Genomic DNA, 20,886 nt, shown 5'->3' on the forward strand with positions numbered 1-20,886 from the left:
TGTGTACTTTTTTTTCAGCTCCATCAGACAAGAGTTTCTCAGCTACTGCTGACAATTAGTCCTTGTCAATTGAATTCACATCTTGTGGTGTTCCCCAAGCTTATATTCTGGGCCCACTGCTCTTTGCATTGTATCTGCTCTCTCTCACAAGTAATTTCTGAAGGTCTCTCCTATTCTTGTTATTGTAGATATTCAGTTATGTTTATGAAAGGCTGGTCATTTATTAATTTATTTTTAATTTGTTTATTTTACTCTTAAAAACGGTCTAACCTGCCCCATCTAGGGGCAGTAGAAATCTTGCCTTTTTTATCTTCTATCAAATCCCTCCAGCTTTGAATTCACAAGGTCGCCCAAACAATTCTTGTGTAAACCAATCCTGATTTCTTTATAGTGGATTCCTATTAAATTCAGAATCTAGTTGAAGGATCAGCCAATAATAACAACGTACTGCAGCCATAGACCCCAGTAGAAATCAAGTCCCTCTTATTAAAATGCATTGGATGAGAATCGGTTTAGGCTTAAGATAAAAGGGGACTGTGCTTGTTGTTGATCCTAAAATTGTCAGTAGCCATAAAATCTGTTTAAGAAGGGAGCCAGTTGTTTATGTTGAATTGTATTTATTTTAGTGTTGTTTTATTTTTCTATCTGGTGTGCTAAATTTATGCTGCTTTCCTAACTTTTATCGTGGTACATCTAGCTGGATACCTTGTTGAAAATGATGAATACCTCGACTTTACAGATGTTTGATAAGTGTGCTATTCCATGATTACGCTAAGGAAATAAAAACACAGACTCATCATATTCTGCTTATTTTGTTTTATTGCACTTTTACCATGATGCAATGAAATTAAAAAATAAAATCCACAGAAACAATGAGTTCAATTTAAAAAAAAAAAAAGAAAAAAGAAAGAAAAGAAGAAGCGTTTTCACTTCAAGAACACCATCTAAGGTCCTCCATGGATCCACCCATACATCCATACACACTGTGCTGCCCTGACACAGGACAATGGGAACTCAGACTGTAGAATAACAACCTTATGGAACAGATGGAGTCAGCACGTACACATATGGAGACCACCGAATCTTACCTATAGCTTGTACCCGGGAGGAGCTTAAACCTTTCCGCTATGAAACCAGACATTCAAGTATTTCTATCATTGCACAGGCACTAGATTTTCCTACTGTATATATTAACTTTCAGCCAGTGACTGAATCATTGACACCAACAGTTAAGCTATCAGCTGTTGGCGATGAATGAAATATACATCCTGAAAAATAATCTCTCCACAACAGCAACATCTGGACATCAAATATATTACAAAGAAACAATAATATAAAACTATTAGTGTCACATTTGGCTTTTGGTACCGTAAATCTAACCTCATATCTGTTGCCTTGGAAGCAAACAAAAACAGCAGTTGCAAAGATGAAGATCATGGTGGCTGTAAACCAATTTTAAAGCCGATCTGATTTGTAATGGGCTAAAATATGGAGAGGGTTGACTTTAATGAGCGGCATTGAGCTGGCAGCCACTCTTGCACGTGCTCAGTTTGCCCTCTTTTGGACAAACGCGGAAGTACACCTCTGTGATGTAAATTCAATTGCACACTTTCGACAGCAAGTAATGTGTTGTTGTGGTACTGATTAGTATTCATTTCAAACAATAAATATGAATTTTAATAAATACTCTCTCAAGGACATTTAACATTTATGGGCAAAATTAATGGACAAATCCAGGAGTAAACCTGCACTCCAATCAAATATTTTTGATGTGGAATAGCAACTATAAGGTGCTGAAAAACCTCAGCAGAAATCAATTTTCTTTAAAAAAAAGAGACACAATGCAATAAAAACATTTTTGCAGCAAATCAATAAAACATCATTTTGATAATGAAGACAACAGGACATTCACCTCCTCCTCCTCCTACTTCTCTGGGAATGTTCAGCCAAAACACTTGCAATACCAACAGTTAGTAGAAACACACATTTGTGAAGACGGGGAGATTCTTTACAAGCCCATCAGAATTCACTGAATTCAAAAGAAAAGGGTCCCGAACCAGACAGAGAGAAGGCGCCTTTTGCAAGACTTCAATGGTTTGGTTGCTGCAGTGGGTCGGTGGGCGTTTGGGTCAGCTGTGGTGATACTATCCTACACTACAGTCAGGGTTGGATACTTTAAGGAGTCTAGGTGATGTGCGGTGGTTCACTTCTGTCCAGCAGCCGCAGATCCATCCAGAAGTCTTCGACATCGCCTGCGCCACAAGCATCGGTGCGGCTAAAGCCACTGCGCTCTTTGTTAAAGTCCAGTCCCATCCAGCAGGCTTCCACTTCCACGCGGCTTTATATTTTACCTCAGGCAGGTGGGCTCCCCTGCAAGTTCAGCGAAAAATCAAGCCCTCTGAGAAATCCAGCACAGATGGGGCTCATCTGCGTTGCGGGATGCTAGTACAGTTTGAGAGAAAGACCGGATTAACTCAGTCCAGTCTAGGGAGTCAGCCCAATCTTGCCACCAACACCCCGGGGCAGCTACCTCCGTCTTGGGCCGCTGTGAGCGTGGTCTGTCCCTTGGTCTCCCTGGAGGTCGTCCTCCACCACATAGCTGTAACCCTCTTTTTCGATGCATTCTGACAGCACGTTTAGCACCTGGTGACAGCGAAATACAAATGTTTCATTATTGTTAGATAGATTTCTCTGTTTCTGGCTTCAAATCGAAGTCTGATAATTGTTGGTCTTTTCAGACGTTTTCTGGTTGAGACCCTAATGTATTCTATTTTAATAAATTCAGTGGCATGTTAGCTTTACTTAGCTTAGCTTAGACCGGAAGCAGAGGGAAATGTGAAGGAGAAGGAAGTTATTTTTACTGGCAAGCTGATTTCTTTTAACCGATCAGGCTTTTTTTCTTGCTTTTGAAAATTTAAACATTAGAACAACAGAAAAATATTTCAACAATCCAGAAATGTCCATCTACCAGTCAATACCTGGAGAGTTACTATCACAGAGGACACAGTAGTAAATTTCACCTTTGAGGAGTCTGACCAGAGAATTTTTAGGACTAGTAATCTGTTCATTGCCTAATTTTTGAGTCAGTTTCGTTTTTAATTTAATAGTTCAGATAAGTCACATGAGTACGCTGCACCGACCTGGCGCAGTCGCCGGTCCATGGCGTCCAGATGTGGCTGGATGAGGATAGGAGTGAGACGGTCCCTCACCAGGGACTCTGCCATGAGCGTGGACAGCTTGTATTCTTCCTTAGCGAGCATTTGCAGACGCAAGTGAGTGGACTTCCTCACCCTGCGGAGAAACAGCGGGTGGGGTTGAAACAAGTGAGCCAAAATTGATGTTGTGAGGAAATATTTTTCACTCCTCTTCCTGGGGATCACACACCCGACTCAACACACATGTAACCACCATAAAGCAGAGGCTTTACCTGCAGCACTGGGTCAATGGCACCAGGATGGACAGCTCATCGTGGGAGTGTTTTCCAAAGCTAGGGCGGAAAACGGAACCAGGATGGTGTTGAATTTGGATAAGTTTGTTTGTTTTTTTTAAACAAATTTTCTAAAAATTGTAATGTATTATGTATGTTTTTTTTGTTTTTGTAAATGACAACTCGCTAATTTTTGCATTTCAGTGTTTCAGTGCTGACTCACCCTCTACCATTGTCCAAATGGATGATGAAAGTCTCATTTCCGAACTTTTCGAACGTCTCATAATGGTGGCGATCCATGTTTCCTGTGTGGAAGGAGTTAACACACCAATCAGGCACAACATTCTGAGGGTTTCCTGTTGTGTCTGGCAACAAAGTATTGTTAGTGGAGGGGATCAAGTGAATTTAGAGGCCAGGTCAACACCTAGTGCAGTTTTTTACGTTTTTTTTTTCTTTGTGTTTGTGTGTGCGCCTGTGTCATGCCAGCTCGTAATGTATACAGCCTGCTGTAGCTACAATACATGCATCAGCTTTGGGAGAATGAGCATCACCTCAGGACACACGTCCACTCATTGCTCACCCATGAGGAAGTCAAAGATAGTCATGTCCATGATGTCCAGCAGTCGTGTGCCGCTGTCATAAGGTGGAGTCTGTTTGACTTCCTCGCAGTAGTCTGGGTCCACCTCCCACCTGAAAAGATTTTTAGTATTAGTCCACTTAAATGTATGCCTCTGCACCGGATAAATAAATGCAAATTTCCTTTTACTGTGTCTATTCCAATTTATTCATAACCTAAGCTAAGCTACGCTAGGTGTTTTTTTCTTAACCATAACAGACGTCAATTGCTTTCTTGCAGCAAAAGATCAGCTGGACCACACGTATTCAGAATATCTTACAAACTTCAGACCTCTTACTCAGCTCTCATACAATCATTGGCCCTGGTGACTGACAGAAAGTCTAATAAATACCCTCTGACAGCTGCACCTACAGCATCCCACTCAGCAGCGAATCCCTCGGGATCTAATTTAATGAGCGCCACTGATCGATCTCTTACTCTGCCTTCTTGCGCTTGTGGTAGGAGCGTCTCCACGGGTTCCTCCAGGTCTTGCGTTTGGCCAGAGCCAGGTCTGGCAGGAAGGCTGCCAGAGACCCTTCAATCTGGTCCGGCTTCCCGCACAGAGCGTGCTCAGTGGAGCAGTAGTAGGAGCACTCCCCGTAGAAGCACACGTTGTTGGCTGAGGACCAGAAACGGAGCGCATGTCGTTACTGCTGCTACATTGTTTAACCTTTGTTGATAACAGCCTAGCACTACATTTAAATATATTCTCATTTACCACTCTGTGTTTAAAAAGCGTCTTCTCTCCGTTCGTCCTTTTGTCATTCAGTGCACATATATTTAAAGCCCATGCTATTAAAATTAGCTGGGGATATTCACTGAGCTGTATTAATTGCTGAGATTGTCAGTAATTTTAATCCTCTGAGAGTTTTCCATGTGTATAATATGTAAAGTGAAGTTGTATCGCTAATTAACTGTCATGCTTTGGCACAAGGTAAAGTCCCTCGATAATACTAATCCCATGCAAATGAATATCTCAGTAATTCAGGCCACAAGAGCAGCTTCCACCCAAATTATGAGCGAGGAAGCTGTTCTTTTTTTTTTTTGCTGGGTTTTTACTTTTATAAATTGCTGGGGTCATTTTTGTTAATGTGTTTCTTTTGAGCCGTCAAGGCGGAAAATGAAGCCACAGCGGAAGCAGTCACAAACTGCAGTTCAACGAATGGCCACTTGAGGCTGACTCAAAAGCGAGTCAATCCCCATAGACCTCCGTTTTAAAATGACCCACAAAATATTTATATATTCACCCGTTTGAATTATAACTAGGTTTAAAGTTCTCATTACTTATGGGCACTTTGTGTGACACTTTGAGATAGCTGAAATCACATGTAGCCATAGCCAAGATGGTGATTTGCATAGACTCAAAAATTAAGAGTAACAGAGGGTTTGTTCATTTTATATATATATATATATATATGTCCTCCATCTGCAGCCACATAATCTAAGTTCCCCCTTCTGAAAACCAATCACTCGACCCCCCTTCATCACTGTGTACCTGGTGAAATGAAGAAGGTCCTCCAGAGCTTTTTATCTCGCGTAACATCCCGGATCTCCTTCGTCATGTTGACCAGCCTGCCGGCCACGGGGGGCACACGGCGGAAGTCCAGGATCCTGCGAGGCAGACGCAAACACAGAGGGAGTCGGTCTTCAGAAAGCAGAGGAGGATTTTAAAGATTGTCCCGGGTTGGAAAATAACAGCTGCAAGTGTTCAATAAATAAATAAATAAATAAATAAATAAATGAATAAATGAGCAGTGCCAGCTAGAGTGGCTGTCACACGCTGCTGACGGAGGCCGTTAGGACAATTTCCCAGGATGTCAACATCTCCAGGGTAAGGACATTTTCATGCATTTATTAAGAAAACCGCACAAATACAGGCAAAATGACTTGGACGGAGCGATATGTCGGTACACTAGAGCCGTACTGGGAATCACAAACTCATGAATACGCAACAGACCACTCTATGCAGTATTTAGGAAAATAAATACAAATATGAAGCTGAATTACAGCAGCCACACTAAAAATAGCCCTGGAAATGTTGATTTATTTTACAGAATCAGATTAAAAATCCACCTTATTACCAGTGTATACAGAGCCGCCTGCAGAGAGCAGAGACAAGGACCTGCTGCTTGCAACACAAAATAAAGCCTTTTTCACGTCAGATGGGGGGAATGAACCCACAATATCTCACTTAGGCGAGCCAGAGCTTCATCCATTAAACCAGTGGAGTAAACAACCGCGCTGTCACCATGAAACCACATGTGATTTTATGTCGCCGCCAAAAGGGGGCACTGTGACCCAAGCGAGGACCTGAGAGATGCAGCACATGGTGGCAAGAACCTCCCTGTGGTATTTATGTGGCTCTGATTCTCCTTCAAACACATTTTTAACTTTCTAAATACTTGAGGATGCCAGCTCCCAGTGAGTTCTACGTCCCTATTCCGCTTTGCGAGGCGACTGTGCGTCTTTGCATCACACGACTGGGAACCAGCATCAGAGTCAACGATGTGCAGGAGACGGAGAGAAAGATTTAGCATATTTTTCTTAACCGTGGCACGGCTGTCGTCCCGTACGCGTGCCCGTTCTATGCTACGCCCCCGCCTTCGATACCAACCAAGCACCACACGAGCACGGGCTCTTTAAAAATTGATGCCCCGACAACACCTAATGGCCGAGGCCTGAGGGCAGAGAGACGGGGAAGACAGGCCCAGATTAAAAATGGAAGAATGAGAGAACCGGGGAAGGAGAGGGAGCCCCGCTGGACAAATGATGCCATCATGAAGTCGCGCGGTGGCAGGTGTAGCGAGACACATATGCAGCCATGTCTCTTCTACCCCCCCTCCCCACCCCCCAGCTGTCAAAGAGACAGGCGGACGCAGGACAGAGCACCGCACAGCGCTGTGTGGCCTGCTGGGTCTGGGCCGGCTGCCACGCTAAAGAGAACAGCGAGGGCTGGCTTCCTTCATCGCTCACACGCCTTTTCTTCCGTCTTTTTCCTCTCCGATAAATTCCCACAGTGGCGATTTTTAAACACGTGTTCTACTCGGGGTAAGGGGCTGGCATCGGTGCTGCGGATATTTCCAGCTGAAAAATGTATAAGATGCGAGTGGGCTCTCATGAATCTGAAGCCGTGCGGTTTAATATTTTAAGGTCATATTGGATTCTGTGAGTCTTGATATCTGCTGACTACCTAATGCAGCAAAACCAAGTGCACTTCCCAGTTAAATCCAATCACATAATTAATGACGCTTAAAGGAGTGTAGCCTATATAGGGAAAGACAGTGTGTGTGTCTGTGTGTGCCCCTTGGGAGGCAGTGTAGCTTCAGCCTCTGCACAGGCAGCAGCAGCAGCAGCAGCAGCAGCTCTGTGGACAGGCTCTAATTTAGAACAGGCAAAATAAGGCAAAAAAATAAAGCGCTGCTTTTGGCAAACCCTGCCTGGCTTATATTTAGAATGGGCACAGGGCCTTTCATGCCTTTGGTTTCCTCCTCTTCCCCTTAACCCACACATACGCTGGAGCGTGTGAGCATATTTTCATGTGTGTGCACAGAGGAGGACCAGATGTGTGGCAGACTGGTGAGGAGCGCCGCTGCTAATGCAGCCGCTGATGAACTGTGTCATTGTGCCTGCAGGAAGAGCGGAATCAAACGTCGCCCTCGCCCTCTGTGGCCCCATTGTGCGTGCCTCCGCGAACGTGCGCGCGTGACCTCGGTACCATCTTGTGTCAGCGGCGAACACCGGCGTTCGCGGCAGCCCGTCTCTGAGGGGCTCGTGAGGATCTCTCTTTTCACCGAATCCTCTCCAGCGGGGCCTATAAAGTGTCAGCCTCGTAAAGGCGGTGAAGTCAGAGAGCCGGTGGTTTAGCTAAGCAAAGAGGCTGCGCTCATTGTTCAGTCAGATACTAGCTGCGGGAGGGCGGCATTCATTCTCTATGACTCACGGCCTCTCGAAGCTCACAGCCTCTACTGTACCGGGCCGGCCTCAGACACTGTTTTGGAAAAAAAAAAAAAAGAAAAAAAAAAGATGAGTTTCAGGGGGACGGCAACGTTCAAATAAGCTCCTCTGAGAAAATCTAGTGTTCGTGGAATGTGCAGAAGTGAAATAGGTATGCTTCTAGTCGCGCCAGCGCGCAGACACACATAAATCTGATTACTGTATTCCTTGTGCAGAACTTAATCCTAGCCTCACCTAACCCCAAATCTGGGATATTTTCCCCCCGGTCTAATACTAAAGAAGGGCAAAGCTGCAATCACTTACATCCTTTCGACGTTCCTCTAAATGTGATGCTAATGAATCAGTTATGCAACGCGGAAAAATACCGAACGCAAACACATATCTGGAAGCAGTGCTGTAAAACAGCGCTAGCCAGTCCTGGCGCTCTCGTCGGGATCTGCTCTCCACTCAGGCGGTTAATGAGGTGGCACGGGGACGGGCAAATTAGCAATCAGGGAGGAACAAAAACCTGCAGGACGCTGGCCCTCAAGGATGGAAAAATGTACTTGGGAGGTTAGATTAGATTCAAGAACATCAGCCGTTTTTTTTTTTTTTTTTTTTTTTTTTCTGTTTTGCTTTTCCTCGTTCAAAGTGTTTGTAGCAACAGGGCTGCTTCTGGATGTCATTATTGCTCCAGGCCAGACACACACCGCTCCCACTCCCGCTCCTGAAGGGGCCGATCTCTCCGCGGCTAATTCTTCAATGTTTAGTTTAACGCGGATCTCTTCAGCGCCTGCTCTGTGCCGAGCTTGGCGCGCCCCCGCTCTTCGAACCCTCGCCCCAGACGTCGCGATAGCGTCGAGCGCAGGAAACGCCTCCGCTCGTTTAATTAAATTCAGCTTTATTTACGTGACGACAGGAACGATCCGAAATGGTCTCGAGGCGCTTAACAGAAGCCAGAGCCGGAAACTCCTCCGAGCGCAGCTATTTCTGTCGTTGCTATCTGATGATCTAATGATTCCTTTTATCCACATGCGGTATTTATGGCAATTTAATTCCCCGTGAATCTCGCTACGCCCTATTTTAAGTTGATTTAGGAAATAATAATTATGATAAATAAAATGGCTTTGGCCGGTAACAAAATCTAGGGATGAGGAGACAGATGGAAGTGATCCAAGCAGCTGACCTCCATTAGCTGCTGCTAGCACAGCAGCTCAGAGAGCTGATTCTGTGGCCTTGCCTTTACAATTTAGCCCGTCTGTTGTGAACAAACCAGTGTAAAGTGAATGCATTAGTTAGCCAGCAGCAACATGCAAAAAAAAATAGTTTACTTCTGAAACTAGGGGTACGTCGTCTGCTCCAAAACTCACCTGCGCAGCAAGACACAGAAACAAAAGCGAGGTTTTCAAACGGCTGACGGCAATTTAACGTTTCGAGCACAACACACCGGAGCACACAAGGAGTGTGACGTCCTCGTTTCCACCTACTTGTCCAGATGAAAGGCGGCGATCTCGGCGTTGTGTCTTTCGAAGTCAGAGAAATAGAAGAAGTCCGGGGGGGTTTCCTGCTCCCGGGTCTGCCTGCAGGTGCACAGAAAAAAATGCTCAATTAGCCCAAAGGTGAGGTACAGAAGTCACGCAGAGCCACTCAACATGGAGGTTAACGCGTAGCTTTGAGACGTTTGGATGCGGAAACTCACAAATACAGCAGGTACGCAAGGTGACATGAAGAGAAATGCAGACATCTCGGTCCACACGCGATAAAACGCTCTGCTTTTTAAGCCGCGTGGCTAATACCACGGGTGGCGTTTGTGAGCAATAACCAAGGCACAATAAACTACTGCCACCGCCGTCCTTGCCTCGGCGGAGCCACCGCCGACGTTTTGTGGGGCAGCAAGGAGAAGGGGACAATCCAAGGTCAAACGCTTCCTTTCTCCTGAAGCACCCGCTCCTGTTCTCGGGCCTGTACCTATTTCTGTCTGGCTCTGATCCTTCCCCACCCAAAAAAAAAAAGAAAAAAAAAATGCTTTCCGCACACATTCTGCCTTAAAGCTCTTACTGGAGGGAAAAGAGGCTCTTAAAGGCTTAAATCCCAGAGCTGATGGAACGCGGGCCAGGACGAGGCAGGACAGACGGGGCGGCGGGGCTGAAGAGGCAAAGTCAAAGGAAGTGGAGGTGAGAAAGACGAGGACACAAAGACAGATTTAGAGGAGCAGATTTAACTCAGTTTTCCTTATATACACGTTGCCTCCTCTTTGCTTTTTTTTTTTTTTTGCTTTTTTTTATTATTGACAACAATAAATACTTTCCAGAAAGGCAGCTGAGCGTAATGATTTGGAATTTGAGGGAGGACGAGAAGAATGGAAACTATCTTGGCAACTTCTTCCTTTTCTCTCCTTCTCTATTCTGTTCCCTCTGGACGCCCCCCTCTCTGTTTATTTCTCTCACCTCCTCGGCTCCGCTAGCCCTCCGTCGCTCAGAATCCTTCCTCTGTTGTTTTTTTTGTGCGTCCACGGCCTAATACTTCACATCGCCCCCCCCCCCTTCCCCTGCCCTCCCCGTCTCCCCCTTCCATCCGTCACTCCCTTCCTCAGCTGGCTGGCTGATTGTAGCTCCGCAGCTGCGTGGCTGACATATGCGCCAGTCATTAACTAGCCCATCATGGAGCCCAGGAACACACTCTTCCACTGAAAATCCCTCAATTTCCTCCTCTTTTTTTTATCAATCTTTATCCTGCCTTTCTCTAATCTTTCTCCATCCAGCGTTATTAGACAGAGGGGATCGCACAGACGGGTGGTGGGAAAACTAAGCAGGAGAGCTTGGCGAACGTTTTGCAACATGTCTTTTCAAATGATGCTTAGCTCTTGTTTGCGCAGCAGACGCCTACGGTCGGTATCGAGGTGTATGTCCTGGTGATGTACAGCGATCAGGCATAACATTACGACCCCTCACGGGAGATGTAAGATGCACTGAAACGAGCCTGATCCACAGAGGCCTCTCCCCTCAACCCACAGGACCCAAAGACCCCCCACTAACAACACCACAGGTATGCCTGATCTGTTTATTCCTCCTTTTTGCCTTTCTCAATATCAGCTTTCTCCACTCTCTTTTGTTCAGTCCTGGGCGGGTCATTGAGGCCAGTAAAGGTCTGCCTGTTGACTGTGTCTCCTTTTTCCTCTGGAAAGCCTCGTGTCGAGAAAAGAATGAGGCAGACTTTGAAAGCGGAGAGCGCCCATTTACGCCAACGCCGCACGGCAACAGCACTGAAAAGCAACACATCAAGCCACCACAAACTATTGTGTCGTCGGGGGGCAGCTGCGCAAATTTAGATGCTAATTTAAAAACCGTCTGGTCCATTTTATTGGGAATATCATTGTCGAGAGCGAGAGGAGAAGATTGATAGCACTCCAGTGGCCTGTTAGCTTAGCTTAGCATGCTTACGGAAAGGAAACGGGGAGAAACAAAACCAGCACTTGTAAAGCTCACTAGTAAACACTATATTTTATGTGAAAGTCGACTTTAAACTCTGTCCATGTCCAATTAGAGCAGAAAAAAAAGAAAAGTCTGTAAAGTGCAGCACTGGTTCATTGGTAATTTAGTCTTTTCCCGTACGTTTAGTTTGCTAATGATTTCCGCCATTGTTTTCACATTAAAGGGTTTGTTTTGGGAGTTTTTCCTAATGGAGCCGAGGGTCTAATTATAGATGTGTTGTTGTCTGTGGAGACTGTAAAAGGCCCTCGAGACCAATTTGTGATATACAGCATGATGTAAAGCTGAACTGAGTAGTATGAATGTCTATTTTATTTTACGGCCCTTCCTATAAAGCATTAGAAAAAAAACAAACAAATAAAACGATAAAAGATGTGAAATAAAATAAAATGTTAATTTTTTTTATGGGTGATGGGGGGAGTTAGTTAATTTTTACTTTGCCTCAGCAACCAGTGGCTTGTCCAGGAAGTCGTGTTAAGTGGTGATGGCTTATATAAAGGGCCACAGGGAAAAAAGAGCCTGGCTGCGATGTGACGACAACAGACCATGGACCGTGACATCCAGTGAGCTGTAGTGATGATGGGCAAGAAGAGACTTTCAAGGAAGCAAACTTTGAGAATAAAATGACAAAAGATATAAGGCGATTGGGGTTGGCTTTGTGCCTTTCAATTGAACTATGTGTATGTATACATATATATATATATATATATATATGAGATAGACCGCCTCATTGAGCATTTCTTGACCTCACTGACTGTACAGGAGTGTCGTCATGGAGATATCTCGGAGGTTGAGAATGAGCAAACACTCTAGTGCAATGATTCATGGTCAGTCAGCCTTAAAGAAAAATCCACAAGAATACTTCACACAGTCCTACTACATAGCTCTCCCTGCATAAGGCACCACAACATGCTTCTTCATACACGGCCTCCAATATTCAACCACCCCAAACGGTCTCAGCGCTAGGCGCTAGGTGCTCATGCCTTGCGTCACCGCTGCTCTTACGGGGATGACAACATGAGCGAAAGGCTTGAGCTCAGAAGCATGTGTTCATCCGAGGCGGATCTCTCCGGCTCGACTTGAAACGTGGCTTGAATTGCTCCCTCCCTCTCTCGGTGAATGGCAGCCAGGAAGCAGGAAGGCTGGCTAATTACCGCGATCCGCAACCAATTCGAATGTCAATAAAGTTATTTAGAGCATGGCATTACGCCCCCCTCACCAATCCGCCCTCCTCCCCCACTGACAGGACGAGTAAAAAAAGGGGGAAGAGAGGAAGAAGGGCTGTAGTTAAATACACAGTTTAATAGGGGCAGAGCGGAGGACATACAGTCCCTCAGTGATGTTCGAACAAACAACAAACATGCAGCTGTTGTGCATTACATAACTTTATGTCTGGATCCTCCAACAGCTGCACCTGGAGAATGTAAGCATGTCCTGATCAAGCAAACGGTTAGGGCCGCGTCGCTACGAGGAAGCCGTGCTGCCGATGTGAGGCGGAGGAAACATACATAAATGCATGACCACATAATAAAGTCTATAAATGGCTGTGTGCACAGTACGCACTGAGCTCTCAGGAAAACGAGGAGGATGAGGGCAGGGATGCCGGTTGCTCAACAGCTACTCGTCCCTTTCACTTTGGCCTGCCTGGTTGAGCTTAACCTTTGGAATATTTACTAATCCACAGCGGATTTACGCTGAATGAAAAGCAGAAAGCCTATGCTTCTACTCCTTCCCCGCCAGGCAAAGGTATACTTTCAAAAGGGACTTAGTAGCGGCCGTCCACACCGACGTCAGCCCCCTTATTATTAGCAGCAGGTGAGACGCACTGAGCCGAGCATGCCCAGTGTGACCCTGGCCCTGCTGTAAACACATAGTTTACACTGGGTGGCCAGACAGTTTCTTGGCTCTGCCCTCGGCTCGGAGGGGCCCCGGCAGCCACCGGGGCAGCGGAGGTCTATCGGCAAACACACAGCAGTGTGAAAAAATAAAGGTGAATGAGAGTCAATGAGACCTGTTCATACTAGCTGACCTCTGCAGCACCAGCAAGAGAGAGAGTGAGAGAGAGAGGAGTTTTGGGGAAGGAGGGGGAAGGGGAGGGAGTAAGGAAGAGGCATTTCCTTTTGCGCTGTTACTGACATCAAGTTGGAAAAGGCATTTCGCTGGAAGCTGTCACTCCTTCCTGGTATCAGTCACTCTCATGCTTAGAAACGTGCACTTAAACACAGAATATGATGAGATGGACGTGTAAAATAATCACAGATAAACCACTACTGTACATTTTTGGAACGATGAGTATGAGTATACAAATAAGAAACAAAGACACACTAAAGTGTGGGACTGTAAAGCAGAGCTGCAGGGCTTTTACAATTGTGCCAAAATTTAAAATCCGGTTGCGTCAACTTCACAAACATTCTTCTCTATAATCTCCAACTTGCACACACTGCATGATGTTGGAATGATAGCACAACATGACAGGATATGCTTCAGGCTGTTTACACATCTGTATTTCGTTCAGATTCAGGGCGTCATTTATACAATGTCTTTGCAATGGTTCGGGTTCACAGGGCAATTGAGACAGTTGCACATAGTTTTGTTATTGGTTACAATTTTGCGCATTTCAGGAAATTGGGAAGTAATCTGATGGGAAGTGGAGCATTGGCAGTGAATGCTGAGTACATACCAGACCAAGTGAACTGACCTGAGGGCAAGAAACACCTAGTTTTGCTAGGTGTACATATACTTGCTGTACATCTACTGATCCACTCTCCACAGACCACAAGCTGTTTTACTAACCGCTATTTAAACCAAAAGAAGAATTTGATGAAACTTCATAAAACTTCTGTAGAACACAGAAGGCTGAATGACTTTTGATTAAAAAAAAAAAAAAAAATAGTTGGTTAGAGGTGGTCAACACAGATTGTGTAACTAGACAGAGGAACAGCATGTTTAGTGCTGCGTGATAGACCCCTTCATGGTTTGTAAACAATGTGACATTTTCTGAGGGGCGGGGCTTAGCTGGATGCAACAAATTTCAAACATTGTAGCCTGTAAACCCCGGTTACCATATTTCAACGGAATGGACGAGGAAAACACATATTTTAGAGACTGTACTAATACAGTCACTGAGTGTTATTTTAAAAAGTGACTGATGGGACTACATTCACCGGCTCCTACACTCTCACACTGGATGGACGATTTGACCAAAGGAGGACACAGGGGACGAAGTTTGGTCTGTCTTTATCAAGTGAAGTCTTTCCTACAAAGATATTACAAGAAGTAAGTGGAAACACTGTGGAGGGTAACGTAGTAAATGCAACTTCTGCTTGGACAACCCTGAAACACGCAACTAATGTTGAGTTAGCTTGCGGTTAGCATTAGCATTAACATGTTACAAGAATCCCTAAAATAGTGATTAACTTGATGTAATTTCAGTTTAGTCTAACCCATAATGTTATCTAGGATGAATCTGATCATGAATTACATATTAATCTGCCCTGATGTGAAGTGTGTGCTTTATTGTTGTTGTTCCCTCTGATTTGCCACCAGTTAACATTGTGACGTCACAGTGACGTAGGTCATGAAGGGGTTTATACCACCTTTATATACCATATACCATATATTAGATATATAGAGTGATTCGAGGGGGTTTAACAGCTGATCCGTAAACCTTATAAACCTTTCTCAGGTAATCTAGGAGGAATCCCTCAGCACGAAGTGAGGTCTGGACTGGACTTTCAGGTTGGGTGAATTAGAAAATTCTGTAATCTCAGCCCATATCTCTTTCAAACTCAGTGTTCCTCAGAGCCACAGAAGAAACGATTGAACTGTTTTAACCTTTAACCTGTGAACTGTTGGAGTCCTGCTTTAACGATCCTTGGTGGCAACATGTAGGAAAAAAAAAAAGTCACAGAAAGTTGTCGGCCTCAATGGAAGTTTTTCCCATTTTATATGCAAATATTTAACATATTTCTAAATATATACTAAATGTTCCTTCTCTCAAAACATCGCCACCGTTTGTGGACCCGTAGCTGCTCACACCGCAAATCCCAGTGGCTTTAAGTTATTTATTATGGAGACGAATTCCAAATTTGCAAATGTCAAAATTATGCACAAAGCCCCGCGCTGGATTCTTTCCACAAAACTCATTATACATGCTTTATTTTTGCTCTTCATGTTTCGCACGGCCCAACCGCTAACTTTTGAGCAATCCGCGGTCACGCTCTTGTTTTCTCTTGCATCTGGAACTGAGCTGGATTGTGGACATAAAACATCATTAAAATTTAGTTTTATTTGACTTTCTAATATGAGCAAACATCTCATCCAAGGTGACACGTAATAACCCAAGTGTCACCGTGTCTCGGTGCATTAGGATACAGCACGGGGAGGGTGTTTTATTTAGTTTCAAAGTCAAACGGCCAATCGATCACCATGAGCCTATAGCTATAGTCGTAGGCCAAAGCATAGATGGGAAGCAGAGCGGAGGAGTAAAAAGATATGCTGTAAAATATAAAAGGACAAGGGCATCTTCCAGCCCCAGCGGGTTCCCACCAAAGGGCTGACTCCACACACTTGTCACACATCATCTGTCAAACCCACGGGCATGGCAAAGTGCAAGCGCGTGCACAAAGCAACAAAAAAAAAAGGAGTTTTTCTAAACCTCAAGAGGGAGGTGTGGAGCTGCAAGGTGGAAGGTAAGCTTTAAATGCATAAACGGGTAAAGATAGCGAATCCCATTTATGGGTCAAAAACACCAACCATGGCGCGGGCTGGAGATGAGAGGAGGCGGTGCATTGTTTTATCTCGAGCATAACGCGTGTGAAAGCTGACCTTTCCAGCAATGACATTTGATAAATTGAGGAAAAAAAAAAAAAGAGAGGCTTTTCGGGGGCGCATGAGACAGGCGTACCTGCGTGTTTGCATCTGCCGATATGTTTTACTGTTTACCGGCCTCTGCGGCCGCAACCCTCCGCTGTAATCTTATGTCCACAATGAGGGTTTGACGCGCAAATGGGAAGCTGTGACAGGTTATTTTGTGTGAGTAAGTGCTCGTGGGTGGTGGTACAAAGACATGACATTTGGTGTAGGTAAGGAAAGGACGGAGGGCGGAGAAAGAAAGACCCTTTTCATAATGGAGGGTGAAAGAGAGAAAGAGAGAATACAGGCAAGGATATGAGGAAGCAAGAAAGAGAGGAAGGGGGAAGAAATAGGGAAGAAAGAAAAAGGAAAGAAAACTTTTCTTGTGCACTTGGAATGTATGAAAATGATCTACGTGTTTATATTTTATATCTATGTGTAAATACATACGCGGGTGTTGAAATGTGTATTTTGTCAAGGACTCTTTTTTTTTAATGTTGTGCAATATTGTATCACGTAATCATGTTGTTAAAATCTCAATAAAAAAAGGAAAGTTTTAGTTTGAAAGAACAAAGAATGAAAGAAACCAAAAAAAGAATCAAAGAAACCAAGAACGAATTAAAGGATAATAGAAAAACTGAAAGGAGACAGTGAGGGAGCACAGATGGAAAAGTTGAAACAGGAAGGAAGGAAAAGAAACAAAAGGAAAGGAAATCACTAATATGTATGAAAGCAGGAAGAAAGGAAAGAAGGACAAGACAGAAAGAAAGAATTTAGACACAAAGAATGAAAGAAACATGTAAAAATGAATGAGAGAAGTTAGAGGGAAGGCGAGAAGGAAAAGTGGAATAGAAACTGAAAATTGTAATACAATATATAGAAATACCTGCCAATGTTTTTTTGTTTTTATGGAGCCAGAAGGAAAAGAACGAAAAGGAAGAAAAACGTGGAAACATGTCTTACTAGATCAGTACTGCAACAATGTCTTACTGCAAAACATGTCGTGTGTGTACATTTAAATCCTCCAGTTATCACTATAAAGTCCTTCTTTAAGCAAAAGGCCCCTCGGTCCACAGTCGAAGTGACGTGCGAAGAGCCAAATGTGAAGACACGAATCGTCTGAAAGCATCAGCGGCGGCTTCAAACACCACGTGCAGTCAGTGCAGTGCAGCCGTAATGAGTCAGGTAGTAAAAAATTTCACCCAAGGATTTTTAACTAGCACACCACAAACACCCAAGGGCTCTCTAAATAACCTTCACACTGTGATCCAGGTGTGTGACTTTCCGAGTGTGTGTGTGCAGCAGTTTCTAAGCGCGATGGCTGTCATGGCTCCCGAGGCTCTGCAGCTCTCTTCATCCTCCTCCTCCTCCTCCTCTTTTACTCCCTTACTCCTTCAGATCCCCCGCCTGACATACAGAGAGACAGCTGTTTTACTTCTAGCAAAGCTCACTCTACACTCTTGACACTTTACCGCACACACACACACACACACACATAGGTAGATGCACACGCTCTCAGACACACACTGGCAAATGATAAAAGTATCGAGGCAGCATTCTGACAACAAGGGTAACGTATGCACACACACATAAACACACACACACACACTACAAAAAACACCATACACTGTCGAGAAATGAGCGATTCTCCACGGCACGCCGCTCTGCATTCACGCTAGCGTCCCCTCCTTTCGAGACTAATTCATAGACATCAGCATGATTCACATACATCACAATGTGCATGAATAAAGATAATGTCAATATAATGAATTATGCAGCAGAGACGATTTTGAAAAGTAACTACATCCAGCGTCAAGTTTCGCTTCCGTGTCCTTGGGGCCGGCAGCGTGTAAATGTAGTCATCCCGAATAAATAGCCAAAGCCTTCAGAAAACAACAGACGGCTTCTTCCTTCCCCTTTTTATTTACTTATTTTTCTGTGTGGAGCCACTTCAAAGGGCTTCAGAGAAGAATAGCCCTAAATGAAAATCAGTGAGCAAAACACAGCTATTAAGAGTTGTAGCGCCTGACAAGAGACGCCATGAAGAGTGAAAGGAGGAGGCGGAGGAGGGAGGCTCTGGGAGAAGGATGTTCGGCTAGATTGTTATTGAGAGGCCTTTTAGATGACGGCAACAGACAAGGGACGGAAAGGTGAAACGGGCGCGCCATTAATCATTATCTTTGCATTAATCCACTGTGGCGCGCAGACCCACGCGGAGGAAGATGACATCCTGCCTTCCTCTTCCTCTCCCGCTGAGATGTTGTCATGTCATCCTGTAAATATCCCGGCAGATAAAGCGGCCATAAAGATGAAGCCGTCACCTCAACATAATCTGAGACAGATATACCGCCGCCTCTGACAGCGAGCTCCATGTCCTTATCGGCGCAGGACGCCTCCACCCAGCAAGCACGCGTCCTGATACGGCATCAGCTCTTATCTGGGCACCTCTTTCTTTCTTTCTTTCTTTCTTTCTTTCTTCCTTACATCTCCGTAAGTCTTTCTTTATTATAGAAAGGAACACAAGCCCTACTAGCTCCTGTCTGTCAGCTTCTGGACGCTGAGACAACAGCCAGGGAGACACTTCTGGGAGTCGTCCTTCCAGTTCCGGGGATATTCCAAGGAAACATGTAATAATGTCTTATTTTGTTAAGGATGCATGAAGGCCAGCAGGAAGTCAGGAAGAGCTCCAAGTAAATTAATTTAGAATGTGTTGCAAAATGCCTGATGCCATTCATTCAATCTTAACTGAGGAGACAAAGGGTTGGACATGAGACAGACAGATAGATACGTAGGTAGGCACGTAGGTACGAAGATAGATAGATACGTAGGCAGACGTAGGTAGGCACATAGATAGATAGATAGATAGATAGATAGATAGATAGATAGATAGATAGATAGATAGACAGACATGTAGGTAAGTAGGTACATAGGTAGGTAGATAGATACGTAGGTAGTCACGTAGGTACGTAGACAGATAGATACATAGGCAGACGTAGGTAGGCACATAGATAGATAGATAGATAGATAGATAGATAGATAGATAGATAGGTACGTAGGCAGACGTAGGTAGGTCGGCAGATAGATAGATAGATAGATAGATAGATAGATAGATAGATAGATAGATAGATAGATAGATAGATAGATAGATAGATAGATAGATAGATAGATAGATAGGTGCACCCTCGCTATGTACCTACCCAAGAAGGAAAAAAAAACACTAGGCCTGATAAAACACGATTTAAACCGAATCAGAAATGTAAACACGCATCATTGAATTCCCACACAAGCCGCATAAGAGGACAACTGAACTGCTTTCTAATCTCCATTTCCAAAGCAGAGGTGGATTACACGTGTGTCTGTCTCCGCGAGAGGGAAGGAAAGATGATGAATTTCCCAGCGCACGGCATAAAAGATGATCCTTAATCTGCACCATTCATTCAGCGTTCAAACGAACAACATCAGTGAAGCGCCGCCGCCGTCAGTCGGCCTCGCACCGAGCTGCATGAATGAGTGGTACCCGGGGCCGCATACCGACTAAATAATCACATTATGTTACACAATCGCACGCATGTATATCGAGCTGAATTGGGCCTTTGATTGTGATACAGTGCTTTGAAAATAAAATGGTACTGTACATGTGATTTGTGCAGTTCGGAATAAATCTGACATTTAATTTTACACGTCAAGGCTCCAACAATGCACGACCATTTTAACCCTGCAGTATCTTTTCAGGAAACAGCTATAGACTCAATACGGTGCAGCTTAGAAGTACTTGCACCTCTTGAGTTTTTCTACATTTTTGCATAAAAATGGTTCAAAACATCAATGGATTTTCTTGCGAGCCCTGAAAGTAGACAAAGAGAATCCAGTCAATGATGGCGGCAAAAGGAAGCGAACCCTGGTTTTTCAGGATCTGGTGTGACCCTGTTCTGCAGCTATAACAGCAGCTAAACATTTCTGGTGACTGCTGATCCGTTGTTTAGAGAGGCTTGGTGAATTTCTGACAATTTCCCAGTGCAGAAACACATCAGTTCTGAAATGTATTTCTATGGGATTAAAGTCAGGACTTTGGCTTGGCCTTTCGAACATATTCATTTTCTTCTTCTTTAACCATTCTAACCTAATTCAGCCTTGAAATTAACTGCTAGAAGTGCACTCAATTCTGGAACTAACAGATAGGCAATATTGGTTCATTTTCCTGAATAACGCAACACTCAAGCATAATATGTTGTTTCATTAGTTTAACTCAGTTTTCTTTATTTACTTTTAGGACTTGTGTGAAAATCTGCGGATGATTTGAGTTACTTTTATGCAGAAATGTATAAAATTCTCAACAGCACAAAAACTTTTAAGCAGCACTAGATATACAAGTTCAAAAAAAGCTTCTTTCACTACTTCATTTAGATTCACTGAAAAGTGTTGTTAGCCCTAGCTTGTAGCTAATCTAAGATAGATTTAAGCCTCCAGTTGTGCTAGTTGCTCTGAGAAGCTACACTGGCTGACAAAAGCTGCATAGATCACAGTTTTGCTCTTACTTTAGTGCATAGGTCTCTGCGGCCCGTAGTTGG

The 20,886-nt window shown here is 44.2% G+C and overlaps 1 protein-coding gene across 1 annotated transcript in view; it reads right to left on the bottom strand.

Moving 5' to 3' along the window:
* Positions 1-801: 801 nt before the first annotated feature.
* fam20cb (FAM20C golgi associated secretory pathway kinase b) overlaps positions 802-20,886 on the bottom strand; it is a 50,965-nt gene continuing 30,880 nt past the window's right edge. Inside the window, exons 4-11 of the mRNA XM_047609131.1 lie at positions 9,464-9,556; positions 5,539-5,654; positions 4,482-4,662; positions 4,008-4,117; positions 3,651-3,732; positions 3,428-3,487; positions 3,141-3,291; positions 802-2,643 (exon numbers count right to left, since the gene is read on the bottom strand). Of these exons, the coding sequence (XP_047465087.1) occupies positions 2,527-2,643; positions 3,141-3,291; positions 3,428-3,487; positions 3,651-3,732; positions 4,008-4,117; positions 4,482-4,662; positions 5,539-5,654; positions 9,464-9,556 (910 nt within the window). The 3' untranslated portion in view covers positions 802-2,526. The remainder of the gene's footprint in view (positions 2,644-3,140; positions 3,292-3,427; positions 3,488-3,650; positions 3,733-4,007; positions 4,118-4,481; positions 4,663-5,538; positions 5,655-9,463; positions 9,557-20,886) is intronic.

Source organism: Mugil cephalus, chromosome 16 (assembly GCF_022458985.1).
Source record: "Mugil cephalus isolate CIBA_MC_2020 chromosome 16, CIBA_Mcephalus_1.1, whole genome shotgun sequence".
In the NCBI taxonomy this organism is placed as follows: domain Eukaryota; kingdom Metazoa; phylum Chordata; class Actinopteri; order Mugiliformes; family Mugilidae; genus Mugil; species Mugil cephalus.